The sequence below is a fragment of the Schistocerca americana genome, chromosome 5, assembly GCF_021461395.2.
Source record: "Schistocerca americana isolate TAMUIC-IGC-003095 chromosome 5, iqSchAmer2.1, whole genome shotgun sequence".
NCBI classification, from domain to species: Eukaryota; Metazoa; Arthropoda; class Insecta; order Orthoptera; family Acrididae; genus Schistocerca; species Schistocerca americana.
In genome coordinates this window covers 50884540-50896782 of record NC_060123.1, presented here as the reverse complement: position 1 = coordinate 50896782, position 12243 = coordinate 50884540, and the positions used below count along the sequence as shown (strand labels likewise).

The window sequence follows — 12243 nt, the reverse complement described above, 5'->3', positions numbered from 1 at the left end:
TGAGCAGATATCCTTCCAAATATTAGAAAACACCCTACTTGATGTAGGTTTTAGAGGCATATCATTTGTAAAGGAAGCCATGTAAGATTCAAAAATTTTGACCTGCTATCACTTGAAGGTAGAAATTTTAAATTGGCATTATACTACTCAGTGCTATTTCTTCATGGTAAGCGTAAGGCATTTATTCTGTGTAATTGTGTAAAAATTTTTTAACACACTCTGAATCAGAAAAGAAGTCACATTCTGAAAAAGTTTCATTGCGTTACTGTGACCAAGTGAGATGGCACAGTGGTTAGCACGTGGACTCGCACTCAGGAAGATGGTCGTTCAAACCCATGTCTGGCCATCACAATTTAGGTTTTCTGTCATGTTCCTCAATCGATTCAGGGTTTGTTAGGCATTTCAACCTTTTAGTTTTAATACTGTGGGCAAATATGTAAGCATTTTCACGAACATGCCAACCTTTTACTAAGTATTTAGTTCATGGGTGTTTCCTCTCAGTTTATGAGCTGCAAAGAAGAATATGAAGTTACACACAGCATTTGGCCAACAATTACGTGACCTAATGTGTTGATGTTGTTTTTTTAGTGATCAGTATCATCACATTCGCAGCACTTTTCTAAATAGTCACCAACTGAAAAGTTATTGCAACATTCTTCACTGCATCTACAGCCCATTTTTAAAAATTCTGAAATGAAGTCATGGTCTCTGTCAGCATCAAAAGAGTCATTTAAATCAATGCAGTCATATCAGTTACGAACAGGCCAAAGCCTTCTACACTGTCATTCTCTTCTACTATTTGCTTGTTATTACCATTTCATTCTGTTTCAATAATAACATTATCTGTAATATTCTCATTATTGCCTAAGGCTTCATCAAACTTAGGAATGTCTTGCAGTAGAGAAATATTGGAGACGTTAACCATCTCCCCACACTGAGGTTCCAGTTTATCATCACTTGATTCGTCACTACTTGGTGTTACTTCAGAAAAGTAATCTTAAAATACTTGGTAGTCTTCATCATATAAATTACAGCCATCACCAATACTAGCAGGAAAATGCTCCTATTGCCACACAAAAATGTGAATATGCTCCTGTTTATTTAAAAGACTGTGACTGAAAAGTGGGGTACCAGCTGCCTCATTCTACCGTCCTCAGCATCTTTAAAAATATTCCCAAAAAATTTTTAAGCAAACTAACCGGGAATAATCACGGAACTGTTTCATTGTTAGTACAATATACCTTATTCAAACATTATCATAAGACCTGTACTACAGAAATTGCTATAAAATATTTCATGTCAACACATTAAAGTGCTGAGTGATGGAAGTCATCTGTAATATGTCATCATATACTGCCATGATTTTCTTTCCTCTGCTAACCACTTGTATAGCAGTTACATCTGCAACAGCTTAACTGGACATGAACTGTAAGTTATTCAAAACATTAATGATTTGAGACATTTTTGGCAGGCTTTAAGTGCTTAAAATTCATGTGTATGCTCTTTGGACTTTGAGTAAGTGGCGCCACATTGTCTTGTCATGACTGCATTTGCGTATTCACTGATTTGCGCATCAGTCAGGGACTGCTATACAAACCACTGTCATAAGCGGTTCTTTGTGCAGCAAAAATGAGGAATTTTAACATTTTTTAAAAATATGTGTAATGTGCTTTGGCAGATAAAATTTTGAACTGGCATTTCTTTCAGTATATTCTTCCTGTATAAAAAAATTCAGATTGGGTTTCGAATGTTGGATTGGACCATTCCTTCATAACAAGATCCTTCTGTTAGGCATACAGGTAGTCCCTCCCTAGCCCAAGGGTTATCCAAACCAGTTGACACCACCTTTCTGTCACCAATACAACCTGAGGTATGAGTCCCGGAAAAAATCCCTTTCTTTTTTATGAAGCATTTTGGAACATATTGGTAAGCATGCAGTTACATGTGTATTATTTAGTGCTTTCAGAATTCTGTATTGGATCAATTGAAACTTCAAACTGAACAGGGTGTGAAAAACGTTTTTGTTTCTACAGTAACATCAGCTGCTACCTGTTGCTCTTGGGCTGTCAACTGCAAATTGGCAATGTCTTTAGGCATTCGTAAGACTCATATAAAAAGGGACAACATGTCTTGTTTGGCATTATTGTAATCACGAAACTTTTTTTTTTATACAGAGCTACTCTGAGCTGCTTAAAATGGCTTCAGAATTTAGGATATGCAATTTTGTGAAACCTGCATATGCACCTGCGAGATTTGGAAAATTTATTGATATCATTGACTCCTGTTGGATTCATACAATTTCCAAAACAATGTGACCATGTACAGAATGAAGTAATGTTTGCTTGTGTCTGTATATGTGCGGATGGATATGTGTGTGTGTGTGTGTGTGTGTGTGTGTGTGTGTGTGTGTGTGTGAGAGTGTGTGTGTGTGTGCGCGCGCGTGTGCGAGTGTATACCTGTCCTTTTTTCCCCCTAAGGTAAGTCTTTCCGCTCCCGGGATTGGAATGACTCCTTACGATCTCCCTTAAAACCCACATCCTTTCGTCTTTCCCTCTCCTTCCCTCTTTACTGATGAAGGAACCGTGGGTTGCGAAAGCTTGAATTTTGTGTGTGTGTTTGTGTTTGTTTGTGTCTCTATCAACATACCAACTCTTTCGTTTGGTAAGTTACATCATCTTCGTTTTTAGATATATTTTTCCCACGTGGAATGTTTCCCTCTATTATATAAACAAAGATGCTGTAACTTACCAAACGAAAGCGTTGGTATGTTGATAGAGACAATAAAAAACACACAAACACACACACAAATTTCAAGCTTTCGCAACCCAAGGTTGCTTTATCAGGAAAGAGGGAAGGAGAGGAAAAGATGAAAGGATGTGGGTTTTAAGGGAGAGGGTAAGAAGTCATTCCAATTCCGCGAGCGGAAAAACTTACCTCAGGGGGGAAAAAGGACAGGTATACACTCGCGCGCACACGCACACACACACACACACACACACACACACACACACACATATCCATCCGCACATATACAGACACAGGCAGACATATTTTTTGCTTGTATGGAGAATTTCACTTTTGTGACAAGAGGTCCCTTTTTGATTTCATCTTACACATAATGATGATTATACTACTAATAATATATGTATTAATGAATATATAAAATTTAAGAAATGCCAGTTGTATTAACACTGGGTTATTGATAGATCATGAAGCACCTAGCTCCCTTTGCTACAGCCAGGTCACTTAAGTCACTAAATAAAGGAAATTCTTGTAGTCCAATCTGTATACCAGTTAGGTTCACTTCAGAATATGCTGACAAAATAGCTAAGTTTCTAGCTGTTCTTTTCACAGCTTACTTCACAAAAGTGCTGTCTAAAAAGTTCTTAAAAAATAAAATAAAATGTAAGTGAGAACAGTGGTTTCTTATTAGACAGCATTTTTTTGAAGTAAGCTGTGAACAGAACTGCTAGAAACTGAGCTATTTTGTCAGCACATTCTGAAGTGAACCTAACTGGTATACAGATTGGACTACAAGTGTTTCCTTTATTTAGTGACTTAAGTGACCTGGCTGTAGCAAAGGGTTGACACATAACCATCATGTATTCAGAAAATATCTTTCTAATGAAACAATTGGCCCTTTAGTCACATGCAGTAAGGAGTGTCATTGATAGGGCATCTCAGGTGGATTTCGTACTCCTAGATTTCCAGGATGCTATTGACACCTTTGCACAAAAGCAGTTTCATGTGTATGGAATACCATTTCAGCATTGAAACTGGATTTGTGATTTCCTGTGAGAATGATCACAGTAGGCAGTAACTGATGGGAACTCATTTAGAAAAATGTAAGTTGTATAAGGCAGTCATCAAGAAATCAATAGACCTTTTGATGTTCTTGAGCTGTCATTGATTTAGGAGTTAATCTGAGCAGCTCTGTCGAACGCTGTTATCAGGTGATGCCATTGTTTACCATCTAGCGAGGTCATGATGTTATCAGAAGATCAAAACAAATTACAAAATTATTTAGACAAAATACTGTAAAATTAGGTGAATCCGATCAAAAATGGCTTTTTTTTTTTTTTTTTTTTTGTAATTTCAGTTATTTTAAGTTAACTGTTGATCGGTTTCATCTCCTCATTTGGGGTGAATCTGATCACCATTGTATTTTGTATCCAGGAATGGTATCAGACTTCTAGCGAAGTGAATCCGATCACTATTTTGATTTTTTTTAAATATATTGCTGTATTTGCAACAAAATTTTACAATTTCTAGACCAAACAAATTTTTATAAGCACATTAATCTTGAGATTTTTGCTATAAAAACACTTGCATTCACAAAATTTGACAAACAAATATTAATTTTTAGTTATTATGTGTCATTATCTGTGTGAAAAGTATTTACTCAATGTCATACTCATCTATCCCTTCAAAAATAAATTTACCTCGTCTTCTATGTTCTGGAATAACTTTTTTAACAATTTGGCTATTTCTACATCAGTTGCATCATCAGTTTCTTGGAAAGACAAAATGAACATTACCATCAAGAAGTTTCTTTCTCAGAAATGTCATTTCATAGGTGTCATTAGAGATGCTTTAAATTTTACCAATTAAAAACCTGAACCTTTTTTTCATAGGAAATTTTGCAGTGGAATCATTTTCTTTAAATTCATGCCAATCTTGATCCTTCTCCTTGTCCATTTCTTCATTTTCATAACATTTTCATAACAAGAAAGAAAGATTGCTACTCATTGTAAAGGTGACATGTTAAGTTGCAGTCAGGCACAATGAAAGGACAGTTACACATTTAGCTTTTGGCGGAAACCTTCTTCATAAAAGGAAACACACAAACATTCACTCACACTGGCAAGCACACCTTATGCATGCGTGACAGTCATCTCTGGTAGGTTAGACCGGAATGCAACTTTCACGTTGAATAGAATCAGCTGCCTGGAGGGGGCGGAGAAGGGAAGCGATAGCAGAACACAGGTGGGGGAAAAGGAAAGTGTCATCAGGTGGAGTGTGGAGGGACTAGAAGGTCAAGAAGGAGGCCCGACAAGACTGCCAACAGGTGCAGCATTGGTAGCTGTGGTGTGCAGAGGAGAGGGGGAGTGGGAAGTGGAAAAGGAGAGGAACAAGGGAGGGGAAAGACAGGTGTATTAGTAGAGAGTGGCACTTTAAGAGGTTGAGGGGACATGAATAAGGAGGAGGTAATAGGATAGTAGGGATGGGAGCTGTTGGGTGAAGGATATGGTGACATTGGGTTACTGTAGGTTGAGGCCAGGATAATTTGGGAGCACAGAATGTGTTGAAAGGATAGCTCCCATCTCCACATAGAAAAGCTGATGGTCGAGGGAGAATCCAGATGGCCCAGATTGTGAAGCAACCATTGAAATCAAACATGTTATGTTCAGCTTCATGTAGTGCCACAGGCTGGTCTACTTTGCTCTTGGCCAAAGTTCGTCAGTGGCCATTCATCCTAGTAGACAACTGGATGGCAGTCATACCAATATAAAAAGCTGTACAATGATTGCAGCAGAGTTGCTATACGACATGGCTGCTTTCACATGTGGCCCGGCCCCTGATGGGGTAGGGTAAGCCTGTGACATAACTGGAATAGGAAGTGCTGGGTAAGTGGATTGGGCAGGTCTTGCAACTGGGACTTCAACAGGGATGTGATTCTTGTGGCAAGGAGTTAGGATTGGGAGTGGCATAGGGATGGAATAGGATGTTACGGAGGTTGGTTGGGCAACACACCAGCACTTTATGAGAGGTGGGAAGTATCTAGGGTAGGCTGCCCCTCATTTCAGAGCATCATGGTAGGTAATCAAAGCTCTGATTAAGGATGTGGTTCAATTCATCTAGTCTGGGGTGTTATTGGCTGGCAAAGGGGCACTCCTTTGTAACTGGTTCTTAGGAGTGGTGCGAGGACTGGGGGTGTGTGGTGAAATGGTATGGAGGATCTGTTTGCAGACTAGGTCTGAGTGATAGTGCCTGCAGGTATTGGTGAGATCCTCAGCATACTGGACAGGGGAGCTCTTGTCACTTCAGGTACACCATCCAGAATGACGAGACTGTGTGGGAGGGGTTTTTTGGTGTGGGAGAAATGACAAGCTCTGCTACAATCATTGCACAGCTTTTATATTGATATGACTACCAACCAGCTGTCCACCAGTATAAATGATCAATGCCAAATTATGGCCAAGAGTGAAGTAGCCCACATTTTGGCACTACATGCAGCTGAATGTAACAGTCTTGATTTCAATGGCTGCATCACTAACTGGGCCATCTGGATCCTCCCCTTCACCACCAGCTTTTCTGAACTGTGCAGATGGGAGCTAACCTTACAACGCATTCTCTGTTCCTGAAACTATCCTGGCCTCAAACTATGATAACTTACTGTCCCTACAAGCTCCACTCAAAGTTCCTGCCTCCTCTGTCCTATCACCTACTCCCTATACACGTCTGCTCACCCTCTTTTCGTGCTGCCCTCTGCCAACACACCTGTGCCTCTTTCCCCTTCCCTGCTTCTCTTCTTTTCCACTCCCACCTCCCCACCCCTCTGCCCCACAGCCACCTAAATCTGTTCCAGTTGGTAGTTTTGTCAGGCCGCCTCCTAGTCCCTGCACACTCCGCCAGACAGCACTGTTCTCTCCCCCACCCGAACCCTGCTATCCCATCCCCTTCCCCACCCCTTCCAGATTGCTGCTTCCATTCAAAGTGACAGTTAAATTCCAGTCTGAGCTGCTGGATATGATGATCTTGTGTGCGTGAGATGTGCTTGCCTGTGTGAATGAATGTGTAATTTTTTCATCCCTGAAGAAGGTTTTGGCTGAAAGCTGATGCGTCACAATTGTTTTGTTGTGTCTGTTTGCAGCTCATCGTGCCTCATTATGGTGAGTAGCAATCTTATCTTTTCCTTTATGTTGCTGATATTCCAACCTGGAGTTTCCATTGTTTAGAATTAATACAAGTGGCACAGCAACATATAATTTTGCATGTGTGTGTGTGTGTGTGTGTGTGTGTGTGTGTGTGTGTGTGTGTGTGTGTGTGCGCGCACGCACGTGCACTTGTGCACGTGTTGATTCAAGGTTCTAGGCTGTATAGCCAAATGTGTACTGCACAAGCCACCGTATGGAATGGGGTGGAGTCAGGTGATATGTATCATACCAGTCACATTTCTCCCATGCACTATTCTGTTTAAGCATTGTATGTGGGAAGAAAATCTGTCGGTACACCTCCGTATGGGTAAGATTTTCCTTACTTTTAACATCACAAACCTTACACAAGATACATGTTGCAGGTTATAGTATGTCTCTTGACTCATTTTAGAACATGGGCTCTCGGAATTTTGTGAGAAAGGCTCTTGACAATTCACATTGTATTCTTTACAATGACTCGCTCTGCAGTTTGTTGAGCATTCCCTTGACCTTCTCACACTTAGTAAAGAAACTGAGCACTTCTTGGTTGATCAGACTGTGGAAATGTCCAAGACTTACAAACAGTGCTCAAGAATTGGTTGTATGTGGGTCTTGTAAGCAAATTCTTCCATGTGATAGTTCAATCTTTTCAGGATTTTTTTTCGATAAATCTGAGTCAGGGAGACGTTTTTGACATGCCTATATTTTTGTCATCTGGAGGAACTATTAACCACACTGGCTGTAAGGAGCCAGCTATGTATCATTGTTTGTGCCATTGGCCCTGGGAGGTGCATAAGCTCATTTTCGTGGTTCTAGACAACACATACATACAGAGTGATATGTTGTCCACTGCATCAGAGGGGGCCGGCCGGAGTGGCCGAGCGGTTAAAGGCGCTACGGTCTGGAACCGCATGACCGCTACGGTCGCAGGTTCGAATCCTGCCTCGGGCATGGATGTGTGTGATGTCCTTAGATTAGTTAGGTTTAAGTAATTCTAAGTTCTAGGGGACTTATGACCACAGCAGTTGAGTCCCATTTCAACCATTTTTTTGCATCAGAGGAATATCCATTATCGATTGTGTGTGTCAACAACAAAAATTTGGGCCAATTTAGCATACAGAATGCCAAGTGTCACAATCAGTAAAGACTTTTTCTGAAAGCTGGGCAATGCGAAGGTTGACATTTGTCAGGATTTTGACACATCATGCCAGAATGCACCTGCCTCCAGTTGTAAAGTGGAAGCAAAATTGTTTTATGTGTTTTTGTTGTTGTTGTTGTTGTTGTGGTCTTCAGTCCAGAGACTGGTTTTATGCAGCTCTCCGTGCTACTCCATCCTGTCCAAGCTTCTTCATCTCCCAGTAACTACTGCAACCTATATCCTTATGAATGTGCTTAGTGTATTCATCCCTTGGTCTCCCTCTGCGATTTTTACCCTCCGCACTTTCCTCCAGTACTAAATTGGTGATCCCTTGGTGCCTCAGAACATGTCCTACTAATCGATCCCCTCTTCTAGTCAAGTTGTGCCACAAATTCTTCTTCTACCCAGTTTTATTTAGTACCACCTCATTAGTTATGTGGTCTACCCATCTAATCTTCAGCATTCTTCTGTAGCACCACATTTCAAAAGCTTCCAGTCTCTTCTTGTCTAAACTATTTACTGTCCATGTTTCACATCCATACAGGGCTACACTCCATACAAATTCTTTCAGAAAAGACTTCCTGACACTTAAATCTATACTCGATGTTAGCAAATTTCTCTTCTTTAGAAATGCTTTCCTTGCTATTGCCAGTCTACATTTTATATCCTCTCTACTTCAACCATCATCAGTTATTTTGCTCCCCACATAGAAAAAGTCATCTACTACTTTAAGTGTCTAATTTTCTAATCTAATTCCCTCAGCATCACCTGATTTAATTAGACTACATTCCATTATACTCGGTTTGCTTTTGTTGATGTTCATCTTATATACTCCTCTCAAGACTCTGTCCATTCTGTTCAACTGCTCTTCCAGGCCTTTGCTGTTTCTGACAGAATTACAGTGTTGTCAGCAAACCTTAAAGTTTTTATTTCTTCTCCATGGATTTTAAGTGATGAAGGTACAATTTCCTTTGACAAGGAGTCAGTCGTTTGTGAGTGCGACGTCAATCAAGGCATCATTTCAGGTACCAAGGTAGAGTAGTGTCTTTAGTCATCACACTGGGAGAACTATGGTCAACCTTGAGGACACACCTCTAGTGCGAACACTAAATATTGCAGTGCACATCAAGATAATAATCCAGCATGCATCCAAAACATCATCCAGCTCATTTTGCTGCCGTTCCTACAGTGTCAGGGGGATTTGCTCCTCCAGTAGGATGTTACCTGTTCTCTACTGCTCACATTATCAGTTCATTCTCAAAGATGTTCGTCACCTCCTGGAAACAATACAATCATTTAACTTGTCTCCATTAAGTTTGTGTGATACAGGCCACTACTGCATTACTGGCACTATCCATTAATCAGTTGCAAGAATGGGTAGCAACATACTCACCTGTTTATTGATCTCTGATAAGCCTTGGCCACTGTAAGGACAATACTGCATCACCGAGTAGCTGGAAGCGATGCAATGTTACATATGCTACATGGTGATGACCCTGTCAATTAAATCTTCTTGGCTTACCTGGCAACTGTGGAAGATTGTAATATTGGTCATGTCTTCTGGTTCTTAAAGCAGCCAGAATAAATAGTACAGAGAGGGGCTAAATAATGTAGAAGTTGTTATACTATGTCAACACTCATTTATTTGTTGTGACTAAGTAAATTTCATATTATCAATGACCATAAAAGTGAGCTGTAAGCTGTCAGTTCATGAAACAAAGATTACTGAGAAGAGTGCTTATGTCAACATGGTTCTGCCACACAGATTTAGATGGAAGCTGTGTCAGAAGAAACATAACAAGTATTAGCTTTGGCCATTGTGTATCCAATTACACCGACAGTTGAGGCCCTTAGTTTTAGCCAGTTGACTTTCTAGCTAGTGTGGAAAGCATGGTCTGTAAGGAATACGAGCATGAAAGTAGCTTTTTATCCCAGTAACAATGAAGGCAGTAACTGTGATATGCTCCAGCTGTCACGATGTGAACTCATAGCTGATAAAATATACATTTTGGAAACAGACTTTCCAGACTTCGATAGTGCATAGTGGTAGGAGTGATTGTTTGAGAAAGGGGCTGTGACCCCAAACTGGTCGCAGAGAAAAAGAAGAAAAGAAAGACAAAAATGTAGTATAACAATTGACTCTATTTCTAAAACAATGAATCAGGCTGTGTGCAGTGCTTGCCCCATCTGATGGTGGAGACCTAGGATGCCAACAGTGAATTATGCAGCAGTAAAAATGTTTCTCGACACAGGATGCCTTTGTCGTTCCCAGGTTGTGTCCTGGCAGAGAAATTATGCCATGTCTTTCTCTCCAGATTGTATAACTTGGGATTCCAGAAAAGACTTCAGGATGCTAAATTTGCTGTCAAATCACTGTCTTGGCCTTTTGTTCACTTGGTCTGCCCTGTCATGTTGGACAATGGAAGTTGGTCAATTAATACTTACACTAAAATACAGCTCCTCAAATTAAATTTTACTCTGGGTCTGCCATTTTAATAATCTCTTTCAAAATTAAATATAATCATTTGATTTATAATATGAATGCCAGTAATGAGGCAGTCACATGGGGATTTGGCCAAGATAGAAGTGACATTGGGTTACTGCATGCAGGATACAGATATCGTTGTCCAAAATAAATCTGTACATAGGTATATTACAATTATATAGTGTGCAGTCTGTATATTATGTAAATAAAATTTCTTTCATGTGGAAATGTTGCTTTAAGCATTTTTGTTTTTCTCTTACACATTAATAAGATTATAGACTTGATATTTTTTAAAATTGTTGGTATTAATTATGCTATTCACATATTGTTTCTTGTTTCTGTACATTCTTGTCAAGAATAATTAATTTACCTTTCATCTGTTTTATAGGAAAGCAAGAACATCGTGCACAGGCTGTTTTCAACCACACGGAAGACTATGTGCTCTTTCCTGATGAGGCCACAACATCATTATGTGCGTGGAACTCTCGTAATGCTTCTCGCAAGCAGCTACTTTCATTAGGTCAGTTTCTCTCTTTCTTTCTCTTTTATTTTATTTTATTTATTTATTTATTTATTTTTTTGCATTAATAGGGTTGGATTTATAGACCCACAAAGCGTGTGCTTATTCGTATTCTGGGTGTTCCATTTATCTAATGACCAGAGCTGTGCCCACTATGCACCTTTTTGGCCAGTGTCATTCAAATAGTAAAACAAACATCTTGAGTGTAAGAGTGAAGGCTGCGAAGGCAACAATGGCAAGACCAAATTATTCCAGACAACAATGATCCATTCATGCATACAGAGTCCTCTCGTATAGTTTAGAGGTTGTCTGAACAGAAATTTCTAGGCATTTCAATACCAATTTATGATACAGTTCACAAATTGGTGAATAAATTTCGTGAAACGGGAAGTGTTCGTGACAAGAAGTGTCAACGACAACATACAGTGCTCACAGAAGCTCATCTGATGACATTTCTTACCACCTGGAAAATTCTCCTAAAAGTCCCTGAACATGTATCTCGTAGCAAATGCAACAATTTCTTGCACCTGTGTACAAAGAGCTGATACATTACTGGGGCTAAAGCTCTGTACACAGTAGTGCAAGAACTTAAACATGGTGATCCCATGCACAGATTTTGGTTTTTTGAATGGGTTTTTAAACATGTGCAGGATTGTGAAATGGATCCTTACCTATTTTCCTTACCTATTTTGTTTTCAGACGGACCTTGATCCCATTTAGACGGGTATGTTAATCTGAAAACTGTCAACATTGGTGTGCTGATAGGCATATTCTGCTTCATGATGAACCCCTTGATGATCAGAAAATAGGAGTGTGGTGTGCAGTTAGTGGTGACAGTTCAATAGGCCCAATTTTTTTTTAAAGAAACGCTTAACAGTGAAAGATATATCCACAACATTTTCAACTGTTTTGTAATGAATTGAGTTTGCTTTGCATTTTTTAACAGGGTTCAGCAAGAGCTCTTACAGCCATTGTTACTTTGTACACAATTCACTGTGTATTCCATGACAGACTCATTAGCAACAATATCTGGCCCTGTTGGAGTCTCAATTTAACCCCATGAGATTTCTATTTATGAGGAGCACTAAAAGATGGAATGTACACAGCAAATCTGCACATGTTATAGGATCTCAAGAGTAATATCCACAAGTCAGTTAATCAAATTTCTCAAAGGGGATAACAT

The 12243-nt window shown here is 39.6% G+C and overlaps 1 protein-coding gene across 1 annotated transcript in view; it reads left to right on the top strand.

Annotated features, from left to right (window-relative positions):
• LOC124615808 (cleavage stimulation factor subunit 1) overlaps positions 1–12243 on the top strand; it is a 194700-nt gene that overhangs the window by 167906 nt on the left and 14551 nt on the right. The window contains exon 9 of the mRNA XM_047143948.1: positions 10929–11060. Coding sequence (XP_046999904.1) covers positions 10929–11060 — 132 coding nt within the window. The remainder of the gene's footprint in view (positions 1–10928; positions 11061–12243) is intronic.